A 19,469-nucleotide genomic window follows, 5' to 3' on the forward strand; every position below is an offset into this window, starting at 1 on the left:
CATAGCCCTCCGGTTCAATAATGCTGAAGAAGAATGGCACTTTGGCCCGAGGTATCCGTCTATCTGGGACACTCTGGCCACTTCAGCGTAAACGACCATGTACAGTGTAGATAGAGCTGAGCCAGAGCATTCCCAGGAAACAACTTGAGCTGTTAAGTTGGATGTCCACGGCAATCCACTATTATACATAGCATGGTAGGTTCACGGGGATGATGACTGTACACAAGAGGCTCGCAACGCGGGATGTGAGGAGAGGGCGCACATGAACCAACCCATGAAGGGGCGTGTCAATAATGAGAAAAAAGTAATACTCGGTAAGCCAGACTCGTGTTGCGCAGGTCCGCATTTTAGCACTCCGTATGGAGTCGGAGGCTGCCTGGCCTTACCTTAGTTCTTCCGTAGCCAAAAGGCTGTTGTGATCCTAATCGTCAGGTGACCCCAGGCAGCCAGCCCGCACGAGACAATCGTGCTGCTCAGAGAGAAATATTGTCATATTAATGCGGTAAGTTCCATAGTGAAAGTTTGTTTCTTGGAGGCAGGTTTCATGCAGTTCCCACTCTCCCAGAAGAGTATCCCGATGCTTGTCGGAAGGTATGTATGAAAGAGGGGGGTGAACATGAAGTTCAACTAGCGATCAATAATAAATGTTGGGTTCTGATAGCCGGGCTTCTTCTCCGGCCACCCTTGCTTACTCACCTACCTTTAGTCTGCAGAGTGCGCGCGGGACAAGAAGGAATAGCGTGGCAGCTGGATTCTTTCTAACGTCTGTGCCCCCCAACTGGGTCGCAGGGTGGAATTGCCCGGGTTAGTGAACACTGGACACCTACTTACTGACTGATCGAAATTCGTGGGTGATCAATGTGATCGCCGTTGTCTTCATTCCATATTGCTGCTTCCGATATTTTGGCTGCCGGACTCGTTACTTCAGGTCCCTCGCTCGTACGGGGAGGAATTATCATATCCGGGGACGCTGCTAGGCACCATATGGCCAGTGCCACTTGCCCACGGAAGATGCATGCCGCTATTGACTAGCACACGACCAACCTCCGTTGGGTAAGTCATTCCTTTCGACTGGCGGATCAGCAGGGCTCCGATTAGCGGGTGAGCCGATCCAGGAACGTTTCCGCACGGGAACAGAAAAATAAAAAAGCCCATCACACCTACTACTATCAATAATAATTGTCACTATGATATTATCATTGGGTTATCATATCTGGAGTATGAAATTTATGCTATTTATTCATTGCTCATTTCACAGCAGAATAAGTCGGGCCTATCAGGCTTTGCAGGATGTAGTATGTAATGTACGTAAATACCACCTAGCGGCCTTAGGCTCGCCGAGAAAGCAGATCGGGGGTGTGGTGCCTGAGGCGGATGGGTCACCCACATCTTTACTTAGTTACTGGATGGGATGCAGTTTCCCGAAACGAGCGCGTTGCACCCGCGTTCCTGCCAGAACCATCATCACCACAAACAGGTCTCGCCAAGGTTCTGGCATGGTTGCTGCCATCATCACCATCATCAGTACTATCATATCTGGTCTGGCTGAGTATTTAACACGTTTGGATATCTATTCCTCTCATTTCTGTTGTGTTTCGTTTATATCAAGCTAGTTCTTGTCCCGCCGGGATTAGCCATCCTTCCAATGTTGCCTGGGCACTCTCCGACCATATTATACTCTCCATGAATCTCATTGCGTATGGGAGCCCCACGAGAGCCGCCATAGCTGTACAGAGGTCTAAACGTCGACCCAGGTATGTCTGCACCACCTGGGCAGCCATTTCAGACCTATGGCTTTCAGACATCCGTCGATATTGCCCGCCAGCGGACGTTCGAGGTAGTCCCATTGGCTGGAAACAAGCGACCCCCGGACCCTACTGCAGACGATGATCACAGGCCAGTGGGAGTCAGACATCCTACGACTCTTTCTAGTGCGGTTGGCCGGTCGGTAGATTTTATCCGCCCCTCGTTCATCCTTCCCAAGGCCCGTCTGGTCGCCAGTGACATCTATCCGGTTGCTGAGACGCCGCCGGCGTGTCGTGGTCAACAGCTGAATGTGTTCCCTACCGACCAGGACCCGGCACACAATCCTTATTTGTCCTTGAATCACCCCACGTATGGCTTGCCTCCAGGGCTGGTGGCTAACTTTGCCGCAGCTGGGCTTCGCAGTATCTACCAGTGGCAGGCGTCATGCCTTCTAGCGCCAGGCCTCCTCAAGGGCGACCGACATTTAGTCTACACAGCCCCCACGGGCGGGGGGAAGTCTCTCGTCGCCGATGTTTTGATGCTTAAGCGTATCATTGAGAACCCCGGACGCAAGGCTATCCTTGTCCTTCCCTATGTTGCCTTGGTACAGGAAAAGCTCAAGTGGCTCAGACGCATCGTACAGGATGTCGAGAAAATCACCCATGATGCTGATGACCAAGTAGCCAATGAAAAACCGTACCACAACCGGTGGAACAAACTCCAGCGATCAATCCGTGTCACTGGGTACTATGGTGGAAGCAGGACTGCTGCATCCTGGGCAGACACGGACATAGCTGTCTGCACAATTGAGAAGGTGCGTTATCTCTTTGTCCTCGAGGTCACGAATCATCTCTGATAGTTGTCACATAGGCGAACTCTTTAATCAATTCCGCCATTGAAGAATGCAGCATTGGCGACTTGGGTGTAGTCGTTTTGGACGAGCTACATATGCTGGATGATGAACATCGCGGGTATCTGTTAGAACTCATGGTCACCAAACTACTCCTCTTGCGACAGAAGACCCAAATCATTGGCATGAGTGCCACCCTATCGGTATGATTTTAGACTCGGTTCGCAAGCCTTAAGGCTATTTTTCTGACGAGTCCAAGAACACAGAAATGCTTGCTGAGTGGATGAATGCCGCTTACTTTGTGTCGACATACCGACCAATCCAGATTGATGATTACCTGGTTTATGAGAATGCAATCTATCCCGCAGCAACCTCGAGGCAGCTTTTCCAAACGATCTCTAAGCTAAAGTCGATGTCCAACGCAACTCTCATGGAATGCATGCCTCCAGATCGTGTTATTCGCCCCTCAACCTTCCGCGAGCTTGCAAATCCCATGACGAATTCGACTGTAGCTCTGGCAATCGACACAGCCGACGCCGGGCATGGCGCCTTGGTGTTCTGCGGTAGTCGGCATACGTGCCAGATCCAAGCAGCTGTTATAAGCGAAGCAATGCCAGCACCTGCGGAGAACACAGATGAACTCAGCAAGCGCTTAGATTTGCTTGCTGATCTACGCAGCCTGCCTAGCGGCTTGGACCCGGTTCTCGAAAAGACGCTAGTGAGAGGAGTAGGGTTCCACCGTAAGTACCATTCGCATCGATTCCACGCATATGCTAAGCTATCGTATAGATGCAGGAATGACAGCAGAGGAGCGCGAACTGATAGCGCAGGCATACGACCAAGGTGTCTTGCGTATACTCATAGCGACCTGCAGTCTTGCGGCTGGAGTCAATCTCCCTGCACGGAGGGTTATTATCAATGGAGCACGCATGGGCAGGGAACTTGTAGGGCCCGCAATGCTGTAAGGTGCCTTTGTAGTGAACATAGTGTGCTATCGGCTAATATCCGCGAAGGCGACAGATGTGTGGAAGAGCTGGCCGCAAAGGGAAAGATGAGGCAGGTGAGACATACCTGATATGTGGAGATAGCGACCTACAAGCGGTCTGCGACCTCTTAGAAGCAGAAATGCCCGCCATCGAAAGTTGCCTAGCCCCGGAGAAGAGGGGACTCAAGAGGTGAGTTCTCAACTCCTTTTTTCTGAGAAATGGATAGCTCACCTCCCACAAGGGCACTATTGGAAGCTATTGCGACCGGGCTTGTCTCCGGTCACGATGCTATCAAGGAATACGTTAGATGTACCCTTCTGTACCTGACGGTGGACAAAAGGGTAGCTTACGGTATCATGGGTTCCGCGCTGCAAGAACTAGCCACCGAGGGGCTTGTACAGTTGAACGACGACGAATCGTACTCATCAACACAACTTGGCCAAGCGGTAGTGGCTTCGGCGTTTGCGCCCGAAGATGGTCTCTTTGTTTACGAGGAATTGAGAAGAGCGTTGCAAGCATTCGTTATGGATGGCGATATGCACATCTTCTACTTGTTCACGCCCCTGCAAGCAGCCATGGCCACCCCGATCGATTGGCTTATCTTTCGCGATCAGCTGGACAGCCTCGATGAGAGTGGGCTACGCGCATTGCAGTTCGTTGGTGTCAGTCCAGGTTTCGTGAATACGATGTATTTTGCCTCACAACCCCTTTGATCGTTCATGAAGGCGCTAACGGTTTCGCAGGGCGCAAAGTGGGGCATCGCTCAAGGAGAACACGCCAGAACAGATTAATCAGGCCAGAATTTATCGCAGAGCGTACACGGCCTTTCAACTTCGGGACTTGAGTAATGAAGTGCCATTGTCGGCAGTAGCCAATCGCTATCGAATTCCGCGGGGAGCAGTCCAAACCTTGGCACAACAATGTCATGGCTTTGCTGCGGGTATAGTGAAATTTTGCCAGCGAATGAACTGGGGCATGCTTGCGGCAGTCCTGGATCATATGCGAGATCGTCTGGAGGCTGGGGCGCGCGCTGATCTGCTGGAAATGGCTCAGGTTACCTTCGTGAAGGGATGGACGGCCAGGTTACTCCGAGAAAATGGTTTCCGCAATCTAAGAGCATTGGCAGAGGCTGATGCAAAGGACCTTGTCCCTATACTTATGATGGTATGACAGGCTTTGATAGCAGAGTGTAATGAGGCTGTGCTAATCAAAAATGACAGGTAAACCCGCGGAAGACCCAGAAAAACCAGCTGCACCCGGCGGAGGCCGAGCGTTATGCGAAGAAGTTGCTTGCTAAGGCAGAAGTCATTATTGCGTCGGCCAACAGGATTTGGGGTACGTATGGAAGATTCTGCTACCTGCTACTGTTCCAGCCCGGCATTTCTAACCTAGATATCCCAAAATTATAACAGAACGCGAGATGCAGATTGAATTAGACGAGTGAACAACTTCGAAGTGTCTTGGAAGTTAAAGTGGGGCGATTTGGCGCTCTCTGCTCGACATTCTGGACTAAAGGACTTCGTCTAAACGATAGATCTATACTTTCCCTGGCAGTGTGAGGTCTGGCCTCATTTGGACTTTACAGATGAGCAGGACGGCAGATTCATTATAACCCGAATGGTAAGATACTTGATAGAACACTGCTAGATTTACATAGCATGCTAATGAGGTTGGTAAATCCAGAGCCACGCTGCTCGGAAGGATGACAATAAGCGTTCTAGATACCATTCAGTTGATTCTGAGCCGCAATCGGCTCACCCAAATCGACAAAATCCAGGAGGATGAAGTTGGGCAAGCGGCTGTATATGGAGTAGCACAGATCTGCCTGGGCTCCAATGCTCCCAGACCCCGACACCGCGTTGGTGTCGGATGCATGGTCCTTATCGGGAATGAGAATCCCCAAGATGTCGACATCCAAAAAATGATTGACAATATACATCCGTCCAGAGGCCGACGCACCAGCGGGCCGGTCAATGCTGCAGTCGGGAAAGGTCGCATTCGTCACGTCATAAGGGGTCTCGAAGAAGTACGCAAACTCGTCGAGGATGTATGGAACGGTCGAAGTATCGGCGCCATAATCTGGAAATCTGGTCAAACAAGCCTCTCAGGACACGCCTGCCTGGCTACTGCTTACCAAGAAAAGACACCAACCGCGTGCCATTTCCGATCAGTTCTCGTAGGCTCGGCCATTCATCCATGGCCAAAGTGTTTGGAGACGAACTCGGCACGAATGCATAGTCTGAAATACCGGAGCTGTTGAAGACATCGCCGAACTGTGAGACCGATAAACTATCACCGTTCGTAAGAAGGAGGGTCACCACCTCATCCGGGTTGCTGTCCATCCAGGTTTTGATTGTAGTTAAGAATGATTCTAGGCTGCCCGCGTCCTCCAGCAGGCACGACGTGTGGCAAAGGAGGATGGTATCGTCCAGTGCAGACTTGTGGGTCTGGCCCTGGAGGAAGCGGATTCCCAGGTCCAGCTGCTGGGTGACACTGAGATCTTGGTTATCGGAGAGCAGCGATCCAACGAAGGGGCTGTCGTGGGCGCCGACCTGGGTAACATTGGAATAGCGGCGATCACAGTAGTCAGCCTGGCCGTTGCAGGTAGACTGCGCGACGGTTGGCACAATGTATGCTATGCCCACCGCTAGGCCGAAGAGAATGGGTGGGGGAAACATCATCATACAAGAGCGTTTCAGGTCTTTCAGACGCAGTTATTGCTGTGTTCGACAGGGGCGCTGCCATAACAGGCAGGGAGGACGCCGATGAATGAGGAATGCGCCGGCTTTATTTATACCCTGGCCCTTGTTGTACGATGTCCACCCAATATCCCATCCTCTGCTAAAGTGACCGCGCCAACCATGGCTGATGAATTCAGTAGTGGCTTGTTGGAGCCATTTGCCAGCTTGTGACCTGCACGGGTGATGATGAGGGATAGTGTGATAACCCCAACCCGCACACCAACCGACAGGGCAATCACGGTCAAGCATCATGATAGGACCGGCGGGAGAGCAGTCAATAGTCAATATTACTCTACGCTCTAAGCCCATGAGCTAACTTCCCGAGCGCAGAACTAGTGAATGCTGACCATGCTACTGCAATCCAATCAAGCGGGGGGGTTGTAAAGGAGACAACGACTGGTTGGTTCGGAGCCAGGCGGTTGAATATATTGGCAGATCCTTAGCCTGGCCTTCGGGGGCGCTAACTGTAAGTTGCTGGATGGGAGTAATTGCTGACTGTTGGAAACATGATGGGATATGTATGACCATTCTCCCTGCATTCCCTCAGAAGGACCTGATGAGGGGAAATTAGAGAGGAACTGTTGTCACATGAAACCCGTCACCATGCAGGTCAGAAGCTTGACAGCGACGCACCGTGTTGGTTCATGATGGGACGTAAGGGGGAAAGGATATCCCGTGATTCTCACCATCTCATGTTGTTTCCTTTGTGATAGGTGTTTCTGGTGCTGAACTAACTCAGAGAGGAGAGTTCCCTCGTCTGGGGGTGGTAGATGCCTAAGGCATGGACAAGGGTCCCCCATGTTTACCTCGGCTTTGCAACACTTGAATCTTCAGCCACAGAGTCGATCCCAGCGATAAATGCGCGGAATATTAAGTATTGGGAACTGGGAGGATGTGACGTCTCCGATGAAGTGATGAATTGGATGTCTCTTCCGACCGACACCGTCCACGTGGTATAGGCATCAATCGTGTGAGAGAATTGTTTTGCTGTCCACACACGCAAGAAGAGATATATCTGGGTCTTGTGGAACTTGTTAGGTACACCGAATATCAAAATGTAAGGAGCAAGAAACGAAATGTACTGTATCTGTCCAACTCCATTGTTGATCTGTAGTTTATCGAGACAATGGCCATTCATGCTTCCCAGGCACCCAGGCATCCATGGTCAACTTCTTTCTCCCCCTTTCCGGATTAGGACTAGATCGCGTAACGGTAACCGTACCAAGATACCCCGACACCAACTCCTCCTTCGCCGGTGGGTATCTCCGGTATCTCTGTATCTCTGCCTGGTCTCTGCCTGGCCGGGTCCTTCTCCATTGCGTCCTCCAGTCCAGTCCAGTTCAACCCAAGCTCGTCGCAGCCTCTACTCCTTCCCCCAGCTCATTCCTCACCCCACTCGGCATCATAGTTATCTTACCTGAAAAGCTCGTGCGTCTCCTCGCCGTGGTCTCTCCCCGTGTCTGCCGCCGCCCTGAACCTGACATCCAGCCCCCCCGTTGATCCCGGCCAGCCTCCACTTTTATTGCCCCGTTCGAGCTTCGTGACATCGAGTGTTGAGACCATCGGCGCCTCACCGTACAGCTTCCATTCAACATCCCCTTGCGATCATTGTTACTCTTAGACAGTTGGAGCGATGGTCATTCGAACATCCCGCCGATGAGCTCCATGATCGAGACCAGTAATGACTGGGCACGAGAGGATGAGCTCGACTTGGGCCAGGAAGACGATGAACACTCCCCGCCCGCCCACAACGGCGTCTCCGATCATGCCAACGCTCAGCAACCACCGGAACATGGCCCAATGGCTTACATCGAGGAGGATCTCCCCGGCGTAGCCAGCGAAAATCATGTTTCGGGAAAACCAAGCCCTCCTGTTGACGCCGATACCACCGACCTGCCATCCTCGCCGCAGTCCGGGCAGCCCGGCGCTCCCGGTAGCATGGATGAGACCCTCTCGACGCCAGATGATACCCCTTCTTTGCATGTTGGTCGCGACCATGTTTGTCCCGCCCTGACCCCCCGCTGATGAGAATAGGGCTCTGTTCTATCGTCGCGAAGCAGCAGCGCGTTAGCCTTCCGCGGCTCTCCTCACCTCAGCCCCAGTCCTTCCCATCGCCCTTTCGATCGTCGTTTCCAGTCAAGACTCTCCTCTGCATCGCCAGTCAGTTTCCGACCGTCATCCCCATTTCTAGCCCAGATTCACTCCCGAAAATCTTCCCTTACTAGCCATCTATCGCCCGGGACCGTGGACTCGGGCGCGGACACCCCTCTGGGCCCGTGGGATGTTGTGCAATGGACTAGATTGAGGAAGCTCAATGGGCAGGCATTCTCGGAAGTTGGTAAACGGAACTTTGGACATCCCACCTGCATGGTCGTTTCGACGTCCATCGTGGTTGGTACGTCCAAGGGCATCATCCTGGTATTTGACTATCAGCAGAACCTGAAGACCATCATTGGACTTGGGACAAAGGGTACGTCTGATACTGAGCTCGTCTTAGGTCCCTACTGCTGACTTGGGCACAATGTAGCAATTGAATGTGGTGCGATCACGTCGTTAGCGCTGTCAGCAGACCACTCGACGGTTGCTGGAGGCCACACTTCGGGCGACATATTTACCTGGGAGATATCACGGTCAGCACGGCCTTTCCTCCATATTCCCCCAATACCTGCTAGTCAGATCGAGACTCGAACATCGGACGGCCATATCGCGGGTGCGCCGGTCATCCATGTGGGCTTTCTGGGAACGCGACGGACGGCACTCGTATCTGCAGATAAGCGCGGAATGGCCTTCTCACACCTTGCTACTCGAGGAATGGGCGCAATGGGACGGACGGTAAAGACTACTCGGATTTTGGGTCGCTATCCTCAGGTTTTCGCGGAAGGCAGCCGACCGCGAAAGCCCAGCTCGGTCCTGGCATTCTCGCCGCTCCCGCTCGGCAATGTCGAGCAATCCACCGACTCGCTAGGTTTGGTCGCCATGCTTACACCGTATCTCCTCGTCATTGTTTCGACGACGCCTATCGCACAGACACAACACAAGTCGCCCCGTCCGAAAGAAGTTACAGCTCACGGCGCCATGACTGGAGCCCTTGCCTGGTTCCCCGCCATCCGGCTCAAGGGCAAAGATTCGGAGATTTCCAAGACGAAGCTTGTATATTGTTGGTCCAATGTGCTGACGGTTATGGACGTCTCGGAGGTGGAAACCGACGAGTCGCCGAGCCGTGATCGCCCTCCAAGCCTATCCTTTAGACCCAGGAGCCGATGGAAGGCCGACGAGGCGATTGTTGCCGTGCAATGGCTGAGCCGCTCAGTGCTGGCAGTGCTCACTATCACACAGCAGTTGCTTATACTGGAGGACCACACCATGCGTGTTACGGAGGCTGTTGACCTCCTCAACCGGCACATCTACCACGTGGATTTGTTCTCCGCGCAGCTGCATAACTTGGTCGAGCAGTTCAATGAAGAGGACACATCGATGCATGGAGTGGTGGCAGACGCCTTTTATATGAGCTTCCGTTCTTACAAAGGGCGCTTGTTTCTCTTGGGCTTCAACGAGATGCTGATCGGAAGCCTGTCGAACTGGGCGGATCGATTGTTGGCCCTCATGGAAGCCGGTGACTTTATCGGTGCGATCCAGCTGGCGACATCATACTATGAAGGTAGCGCCGAGAAGCTGACCATTGGATTACCGGAGGAGGATGCACTGAGGCAGCCATTGGTTCGAGAGAAACTCCTGGAAATGATCTCGGCTTCGCTGAAGTATGCCTTTGGGCGGAATACAGAAGCGAATAGCGGAAGACTGGGGAACGGACAGCTTGAGAAACTAGCCGAGGTGTCCATCGCGGCGTGCGTCTGTATGTCCGAGGAGGACTTCCTTTGGGACGAGGTGTTTACCTGGTACGAGGAGAGTGGCTCACCCGGGATATTTCTGGATGCGCTCGAACCGTATATCGTGGACGGGACCGTCCGCTCTCTCCCTCCGACTGCCGTGAAGGCCCTGATCAATCACTTCGCGACGAACCACAGCGTTAGCCGGTTGGAAGAGATCATCTGCCTGTTGGATACCGCCACGATGGACATTGACCAGACCACTTCGCTGTGCAAGCATCATAATCTGTACGACGCGTTCATCTACGTCTGGAACCGCTGCCTGGGAGACTACGTGGGCCCGTTGCAGGAGCTCTTGCAGCTCATTCCGACACCGGAGGCGCTCGTTAATGGGGAGTCAGTAGAAGGGCTCAAGCGGTATACTAATGCGATGAAGATGTTCCCTTATCTTTCCTTCGTTCTTACTGGGCGTGTCTATCCTACCGGGGCAGACATGGACGACGCCGAGGCGACCCGAGCAAAAGCAACCTTGTACGATTACTTGTTCTCTGGCAAACCGTCTGGCACCAAAGCCGGGGCTCGAGCTCAGCCAGGCGGGTCGTTTCCCGAGCTCCAGGCCATGCTGCGATTCGACACATCCAGTTTCATGAGTATGATGAACGAGGCGTTTGAGGACAGCTTTTTGAATGAGCAAGAACCCGATGAGACTCCTGTCCGGGGAGTGTCCATTAACCGACAATATCTTATCAGCATTCTGTTACAGGTTATGACTCAGTCCTTCGACGCATCTGATACCATTTATTTAGACATGTTCCTTGCGCGCAACCTTCCTAAATATCCACAATATATTCTCCTCCCGGGCAGCACTCTTCACCAGGTCTTGGAGCGGCTGTGCCGATATCCGAGCCTGGATATGGCCGACGATTGCGAATTGAGCGCCGAGTACCTGTTGTCTTTCTATCATCCTCCCAACGTCCAGGGCATGATCCCGCTCTACAAGGAAGCACGCTTTTTCCGGATTCTGAAAGCTACCTACCGCTCTGGAAAGCAGTACCCGGAGCTAGTGCGCACATACCTTGAAGATCCGAACGAGCAGGAGGCCATCTTTACCTGTCTCCATGACTGCCTTCGTCCTGGCTCAGGACTAGGTAAGAAACAGCGACGTGATGTTGTCGACGTGGTCAAAGAGCATGCTGGCCAGCTGGTCGCCATCGATGTGGAGAAGACCGCCCAGACGATGCATGGGCTCGCACCGGAACTCCACGGGACCTTCCTTGACATCCTCAAAGAAGATACTGGCCGGCAGTACCAGTACCTGGGCGTTGTGGTGCGCATGTCTTTGCAGTCTGTGGCGGAGGGACGACAGGGCAAGCCCATCGAGAACTGGATGGTCGAGCGATATGTGCAGCTGCTCTGCAAGTATAACCCGTCTCGCGTTGCCGACTTTGTAGATGATCTACGGGTCGGAGACGTCCGGCTGGAGGAACTGCTGCCATCCATGGAGGAGAGTGGGGTGGTGGATGCGGCCGTGATACTGCTGGCTCGACAAGGTCAAGTGCGGGCCGCGATGGATCGTCTCATCACACACCTGGGGACTCTTGAGTCAGGGCTGGTAGGCATTCTACAGAACCTGCACGATAGCCCCGACTCCACCAGTACGACGGAGGCGATCGACCATCTCGTTGAGTCCCTTGACAAGTTTACGCGAGTGGGAACCTGGCTTTGCCAGGGGCAAAGCAAGACGGCGAAGAATTCACGTGCGGTGGAATGGAATGGCACGGGTAAGGGTAATCTGGAGCAACCTCTCTCCTTCGACGAAAGCCTTTGGCTAGATTTTATCGAGGCCGTCGTGCGGACGGCCAGCAGCGTGTTTGGCTTGGTGCAGCAAGAGCGTACAGCCCCAGTGACTCCGGCAACCAGCCACTTGATGTCGGCGTTCCGCGCCCTGGTGCAGCAGGTGTTCACGTCGCTGCTGTCCAGCACGGTGCGGGTTGGTGGATCATCAAGCAGCGAGCGGAGCGACGTGAGCTTTCTCCGCATTCTGCGGGCGTTCCTCACGCGGGCGGCCAGCTGGTCGCCCTCCCTGTTGGAACTACGGGCGGTACTGGCATCAATATTCTCGGCTTACACGTATGAGAAATCCTTATTAGCACTGGCTAACGGCATGCTGGACCGGGACCTGTTTGTGCATGTGGACGAGGTGACGCGACTACGGCAGCGGGGATGGCGACCACGCGGGCAGGTCTGTGAAATCTGCCGGCAGCGCATCTGGGGACCTGGGGTTGGACCCCAGTATTGGCAGGCGTGGGAGCAGAAACAGGAAAAGACGCACGAGCAGCGTCTCCAGAAACGACTTCATGCACAGCATGATCCGGCGACCGCGCGGGGGAAGGGCAAGGCCGCCGATGCAGGTCAGCCGCTCCCGCTGATGGATGGGCATGCGGCCGCAGCAGATGGTGAGGGTGTGAATGGCGAGAACGCGACGGTGGCTGCTGGGCCGGTCGTGATCTTTTCCTGCCGGCATCTGTACCACCGGCGATGTCTGTTGGAGGTTGACTCTTCGACTACTGCGCACGCTGCGCATCCCCAGCACCGACATCATCATCAGTATCAGCATCAGCATCGTGGAGGACCGTTTCACCGAGGAGGATCGGAGTGGGAGGAGTTGTTGGCATGCCCGATGTGTCCTGTACATAATGAACCAGCGATGGCAGCGTGACGACGATGTCCTAATAGCATTTTCTTCTAATTCTTTACCTTCATCTGTACTATCTCCTTATTGTCTTAGTCTGATTTTTTCTGCATCTTGATGAATCTCACAGGATCGGCTGACCCAGGGAGGCAAATTCCCGCGAGCTGTCAAAAGGCCATTCGAAGTGACAGAAAACAAAATAACGTTGGTGAGTGGCATTCCAGTTGCTGCATCCGGGCGGGGATTTCATCTGCTGATGCTGCCGGCTATTTCCAATTTTCCACCCTGTCAGGCCCTCTTGATTGGGCTTTCCGATGCATCGCGTGGCCCTGTCCTAATCTCGGGTTATGGGCTGCAAGCCTACATCTGCTTGCGGAATCCTTCCCATCTCGGGGCTGATCTTCATCCTCCGCGCGGTTTGACTAGACGCCCAGCCTGCAGCAACTTTCATTCGAAATGGTGTTCTACACGCCTTTATTGGCCAAACCCTCGACTCCGGAATGTGCCCGATCGCCTGTCACTGGCGCATTTGATTCTCTAGCTTACCCGTTTTCATGCCCTATATTGGCCCGCGGATTAATTAACGGTCTCGAATCAATCAATCAATCATTCAATCATTCAATCCACATGGGCCTCGCAGCTGGTCGACTGGTCCTGCGCTCTGGTCCGGTGGGCTGGCTGTGGATTGTTCATAGTCGGCGCCACTCAGAATCGTTAGTGTCTGTGTTTGAAAGGCTTGACCAGACCCGGAGGGGAGGCCCGAGGGCCCCCTATCTCGGCGTTTGTCTCTACACTCCTCTCTCTCTTAACTAAACTTTCTACGCTCTCTGTCTCTCTCTTGCGCGTCGCGCCATATATAATCCTGTTCACGGCCATGGCTCGACGAATTCAGATACCTCGTCTCTAGACCAACATTCCTTTACCTATTTCTGCAGCAGCTGCTACGATTGAGCTGCGGCTCCATTCCTTAGATCTCGCATACTAACCCATTATACGCATTCATATATAAATATCTACTTCTTTTCATTCCTTTCTTCACGATCACCTTTTCTGCAGAGGAAGAAAACCTCAATCTACTAGCTGGTCTACAGTTCGAACTTCTCCTCTACCTCCTCTCCTTGAAAAGAAGAAACAAAATATACTCTTCAGTTCATCGCGATGCGACGCACCGCGACTCTTCTTTCGGCCTTAGGCCTCACGGCGCAGCTCAGCTCTGCAGCCTACACTTTACAAGACGAATACTCGGGCGATAGCTTCTTCGATGGCTTCACTTTCTTCACCGGCGCTGACCCTACCAACGGCTTCGTCGACTACGTCGATGAAGCCACCGCCCAGAGCAATGGCTATATCTCCACCTCTGGCGACGCCCCTGTCTACATGGGCGTCGACCACACCAACATCGCCGGCAGTAGCGGCCGTCAAAGCGTCCGCATCAGCAGCGATGCCACCTACAACCATGGTCTCTTCATCCTTGACCTTGGACACATGCCCGGAGGTGTCTGCGGTACCTGGCCTGCCTTGTAAGCCCTCATCCCTCCTCCTCCTCCTACCCTTCTCTCCCTATCCCTCCCTAACAAAAGGATAACTTGTAGCTGGCTCGTCGGCGCCGACTGGCCCAACAACGGCGAAATTGACATCATCGAAGGCGTGAACCAACAATCCGGCAACGACATGACCCTGCATACCAGCGACGGGTGCAGCGTCTCCTCTTCTGCAGACTTCACCGGCTCCATGACCACCGATAACTGCTACGTCTCTGCCGCAGGCCAATCCAATAACGCCGGGTGCGGTATCACTGACCCCGACGGCACCTCGTACGGCACCGCCTTCAATGCCAATAACGGAGGCGTCTTCGCAACAGAATGGACTTCAGATGCCATTAGTATCTGGTTCTTTGAACGCGGAAGTATCCCTGATGATATTGATTCGGGCAATCCCGACCCGGATTCTTGGGGTTCACCGGTTGCGAGGTTCCAAGGGGATTGTGATATTGATGCCCATTTTGATAATTTGCAGATTGTATGTCGTCTCTCCCCCCCCCCAACAAACCACTTCACTATTTCCGTATTATGTTGTTTTTGTTTGTTTGTGTTGTTGGGTTGTGATGAATACATGGTTTGGGTTTGAGGCTAATGTGTTGGTATGGTATAGATCTTCGATACTACCTTCTGCGGCGACTGGGCTGGTAATGTCTGGGGTTCGGGCAGTTGTGCGTCCGTCGCTAGCTCGTGTAGTGATTATGTGGCGAATAATCCGGAGGCTTTTGCCGAGGCTTATTGGATTATTAATTCGTTGAAGGTTTATCAGGATGATGGTGTTGATGATGATACTGTTGCTGGGGTGGTTGATTATGGGGATGATGAGGATGATGAAGATGATCAGGACGATGACAACGACGATGATGATTCGGATGATGACGATGATTCAGACGATGATGATGATGATGATTCTGATTCTGATGATGATTCGGACGATGACGACGACGACGACGACGACGACGATGACGATGACGATGATTCTCGACCCTGGAGAGGTGGAGGAAGGAACCATCATGGTTCGAAGCTCAACGCGTCGACGTCGACCTCGTCGTTCCCTAGCCCGTCGTTTGTGAGAAAGGCAAGGTGGGAGAGGAGGAATCCGATGGCGGGGATGATCTTCTAGTTCCATCGTCTGTTTCTTCTTTTTTTTCGTCTCGTCTGATTCCATTCATCTCATCTTCATCTTCATCTTCGGCTCGGTTTTCACTCATTTGATTTACTGATGCGTTGGGTGCCTGGGATTGCGGTCATTCGTTTTGTATGCTTGGTCGGTTGGCTGCTTGTTTTGATTTCACTCTTTCGGTGCATTCATGCATGCATGCATGGCATGTATAGATCTGGATCTATACGTGCATAATTTACATCATAGTACTACCTTCTTTTCCTGGGGTATGTACTAGTCGCTCGCTTCATCACTACTTACTACTATACCCGTCACTCGTTAGGACGATTTACTCCAATTGAGGTTCATATTTCTTTCTTTTCCATTATCCATCTAGAACAACTACACCGAATGAAAACCCCCATAGACAAATTCCATAGACATGGTATATAAACAAAACAAGCATCATCAATCATTACATATCCAGTCGATATCCCAACACATCTCGCTGATCATCAGTGATCCGTCCCCACTCAAGCAACAACCGGAAGAAATAAATCTCCATATCTTCCTTGCGAATCACCCGGTTCGCCCATTTCCGCCCTTCCTCGGCAATCCAAGTCCCCTCGATATCGTGCGGCGGCATGTGGACGTGTCGTGTGGCGCCATTTACGGTGAGAGTTGTGTCCACACCGGCGAAATATGCCAGTGTGCTCCATAGCCCGTGTAGACGGAGGTCGATCGGCACGAAGTGCAGCCAAGGGGTGATGCGCGAGTCGAACCATTGGCGGAACAGACCGGTCTTGAATGGGAGGCTGTGGCTCTGCATGAAGGGGAGGAAGCGGCCACTGAAGCCGGCGCCGTCCGAGTCGAATAAATAGCGGTATTGCCAGTGGGATTGGAAGTCGACGCGGGAGGCGGCGCCGAGTTCTTTGCTTTGATCGTCGCAGTCTTCTCTCCGGCAGCGGACGATGGGGTCGATGACGTTGACGGAGGTGTCGAGGTGGAGGATGTCGGAGGGGGCGCGACCGTTGAGGACTTCGTACATGTAGGTGTCTGTTTCGTTGGTGGGGAGGAAGACGGAGACGCTGTTGAGGGTGTTGTTGTTCACGAGGTGGGCGAGGCGTTGGCGTGGTATGCCTTTCCATTCGCCGTGGTTGCTGACGCCTTCGGAGGTGCTGCCGATCCAGAAGAGGGTGTTGGCTTTGTCGGTGTAGTTTGCGTCCGGGTGTTCTTCTGATGGCTTGTATTCGATCTTGTCGACGTAGTTCCAGGGACTGGGGAAGATGATGTCGTTGAAGCCGGCGATTGTGCTCTGGCTGAAGACGGGGGTCAAGTCTTGTGTGACTTTGAAGGATGCTGGAGATAGGAAGAACCCGTGCAGAGAGGCAAGGTCGGGCTGGTGGCAGATGTCTGTCGCTGCCGCCCAGTCGGACGGAAACTCTCCCAGCGAGTGGGGACGGACGCAGCTGAGGCAGATGTGTCGACGGTCCCAGATGCGCTGACTGCGAGCTTTGGAGGAGGGTGGGCAGGTGGAGCTCACGTAGCGGTCGAAGATGTGTTTGAAGGAGTTATCCACAAACATGGTTACTGTCGTCTGGTCGGCCGGCTCAATTGGCCCCCATTGAGCCCCGCGATCAGTAGACCATTCGGTCCTGATGCTGTCCTCCGGAGGTAGACCGTAAGACCTCGCTTGGTGGCGCAGGACTGAGACTTTCTCCCAGGGAACCGAAACCCGTGGCTCATCGTTCAGGTTGAATGCGAGATCCATATCGGGGAGGAACTCGGCGAATTTCTCAATCATCTTGGAAGCGCTGATCACCATCCACGCATGCGTGGGCTTGATACCTTCCTGCACTCGAGCTTTGCCGTCGCGGATGCTGATCGCACCGATCTCGTTGTAAGGATTTGTTGCCAGCTTCTGCGTCATGTCTCGGATTTGCGCAGGTGGCAATGCACGGAAGGGTAGAAGGTCGTTGTATATTTGGTCGAACTCATCGATGACGAGGGAAGATCGGTTGACAGCATATTCGTACCACTTATCAAAATTCCTGATTTAGTTAGCTTCAGCTGGAAGATGCAATGGTGGGACGACGCACGGTGGTGGATGTTGATTGTATTGGGCGCGGTACTTCCTCACAGCATCGGCGAGAGTTTGACTGCTGTTGGCCTGCGCAAGCCATTGATTATGGTGCTGTCTCCCGTCGTACACAAGCAAGTCAATAGGATGCAGATGCGCCGCGCTATGCTGCTGGTGCACCAGGATGAGGCCGATTGCAGCGAGAAAAGCGAAAGCAATTCGCATAGCCAGGTTGAATCGATATAGGAATTGCGCTTCATCTTCTGAAGCCGTTCGAGCATAAAGAAAGGCGACGGCTCCCGCAAAGATGAAGAAAAGAGCCGCGAAAGCGCGGGAGGCAAAAATCAACGGAAATGGATGTTGTCCGTTAAACAGAGTAGACGCCCATGTGAAGTAGAGCGTGACGAAACCAGCCAGCACGGCCAGCCCAGCGATACCATAGTACGGGATCTAAAGCAGTCAGCATATGACCACAATACACGGCTTCCCAGACTTACCAATTGGGACGCCGCAGCGACCACACAAGTCACCAGCACTGCTTGACCCACCGCACTGCGTAGATATTGAGCGCTGATGAAGCGGTCGTCGCCGTCGGAAGTAGCGACGAGGATTATAACAACGATGGTGTAGAAAATAGCCACTCCCTTGAGACCATGGTCAGTTTAGTTCGAGAAACATGTCACATTGACGCACCAGTAGGCTGTAGGCCCAGGAAGCCAAAGGCGGCTTCCTGATGCTCTCCCCCGACCGAGATCCTTCGCTCGCCAATTCAGCCGCACCAATCAAGATCAACGAGTCGAGAATGAGGCTGAAGATCGTGAAGACACGCATGCGCGTATGTAGACTAGAGGTATTGGGGCAGATGTATGTTGACTGCAAGCCACGGCTAAACGTTACGGTGATATATCCGCCTGTCAGGAGAAAAAATGCCGCTATGACATATCTCAGGCGGCTCTGGAAAAGGAAATTGTGCATGCGACTGGCAAAGGTAGCTAGGGCACGCAGATGCGCATTCTGCGGGCGCTCTGGGGCGGACCATTTCGCAACCGGTCGATTGCGTTGATTGCGCCAGTAGTCATAGAGGGCCAATAAGAAAGGTATGGTGTACTGCGGCAGAAGTCGAGTTAGCGCTATCGCCTAAGATCTAGCTTTTGGCTATTTACCGCGTATCCATCCGGTGCGCATTCAGTATGAAAAGTGAGGTCGCGAAACAAAGCGATCCGGACGCATCCAAGGACCGAGAGTAAACCTAGTTTGATCCATCGCGCCGAACTGCGCGAGCGAGTGAGGGCAAAACTACTGTTGCTGTCCAAGCTGATCGGCGAGAATGGCTCTTCGAGAGATTGGTCGCGTTCGGTGAGTGGGATGGAGGAGTATTTAGGTGCAGACGATGCGATCTTCGGTATGCGATGGATGAATCGGCTCAGGATTAAAAGACAGATTCCCGCAAAGTAGCAGGCCAATACGGCTGTGATGAGAGGGTGATCTAGTAGGGCGTAATTAATTAGCCTTAAGGATGAAGACCATTTCGAACCGGCAGCCTACCGAAAGCGAATGTAGTCTTGTAAGACGTCGAAATAAAGGTACAGCTTAATAAGAATACCCTGTGCGTTGCGTCAGGTCGCTCCGTTGAGTAACAGAGATGGGCATTACTTGGTGGTATAACGGGTATGCTTATACTCACCCTATCGCGGCCTTGAGGCCGGTCTCAGCAGAGAGAAATACCATGACGCCAAAGGAAAGTTATGGGTAGAGAAAGCTAATAGCCATCATGGTTTGAATGACATTCACATCATGCAGCGCACAGGCAAATTCCGGCGCAAGAAGAGAGATCCGCAAGGGAGTAAGAGTAAGCAAACTGTGGTGCCTGGCTGGGGATGCCGCAAGGAGGTGGAGCCGTCAGTTTA

At 53.0% G+C, this 19,469-nt stretch overlaps 4 protein-coding genes across 4 annotated transcripts; 3 read left to right on the forward strand and 1 right to left on the reverse strand.

Annotated features, from left to right (window-relative positions):
- Window positions 1–1,756: 1,756 nt before the first annotated feature.
- On the forward strand, window positions 1,757–5,026 carry AKAW2_20585S (DEAD/DEAH box helicase; the record flags this gene model as incomplete). The annotated part of the gene is made up of 9 exons (XM_041685314.1): window positions 1,757–2,560; window positions 2,617–2,799; window positions 2,856–3,336; window positions 3,386–3,557; window positions 3,610–3,771; window positions 3,824–4,270; window positions 4,326–4,746; window positions 4,803–4,917; window positions 4,995–5,026. The coding sequence occupies 9 exons, from the start codon at window positions 1,757–1,759 to the stop codon at window positions 5,024–5,026; spliced, it is 2,817 nt and encodes a 938-aa protein (XP_041539411.1).
- Window positions 5,027–5,299: 273 nt separating this feature from the next.
- Window positions 5,300–6,266, reverse strand: AKAW2_20586A (uncharacterized protein; the record flags this gene model as incomplete). Its single annotated transcript, XM_041685315.1, has 2 exons — window positions 5,300–5,661; window positions 5,717–6,266. 2 exons carry the CDS (start codon window positions 6,264–6,266, stop codon window positions 5,300–5,302), a joined length of 912 nt encoding a protein of 303 aa, XP_041539412.1.
- A 1,722-nt stretch (window positions 6,267–7,988) lies between these two features.
- On the forward strand, window positions 7,989–12,869 carry AKAW2_20587S (CORVET complex membrane-binding subunit VPS8; the record flags this gene model as incomplete). Its single annotated transcript, XM_041685316.1, has 3 exons — window positions 7,989–8,306; window positions 8,358–8,793; window positions 8,851–12,869. 3 exons carry the CDS (start codon window positions 7,989–7,991, stop codon window positions 12,867–12,869), a joined length of 4,773 nt encoding a protein of 1,590 aa, XP_041539413.1.
- A 1,131-nt stretch (window positions 12,870–14,000) lies between these two features.
- Window positions 14,001–15,503, forward strand: AKAW2_20588S (glycoside hydrolase family 16 protein; the record flags this gene model as incomplete). The annotated part of the gene is made up of 3 exons (XM_041685317.1): window positions 14,001–14,362; window positions 14,435–14,861; window positions 14,994–15,503. The coding sequence occupies 3 exons, from the start codon at window positions 14,001–14,003 to the stop codon at window positions 15,501–15,503; spliced, it is 1,299 nt and encodes a 432-aa protein (XP_041539414.1).
- Between the last annotated feature and the right edge of the window lie 3,966 nt (window positions 15,504–19,469).

Source organism: Aspergillus luchuensis, chromosome 2 (genome assembly GCF_016861625.1).
Source record: "Aspergillus luchuensis IFO 4308 DNA, chromosome 2, nearly complete sequence".
NCBI classification, from domain to species: domain Eukaryota; kingdom Fungi; phylum Ascomycota; class Eurotiomycetes; order Eurotiales; family Aspergillaceae; genus Aspergillus; species Aspergillus luchuensis.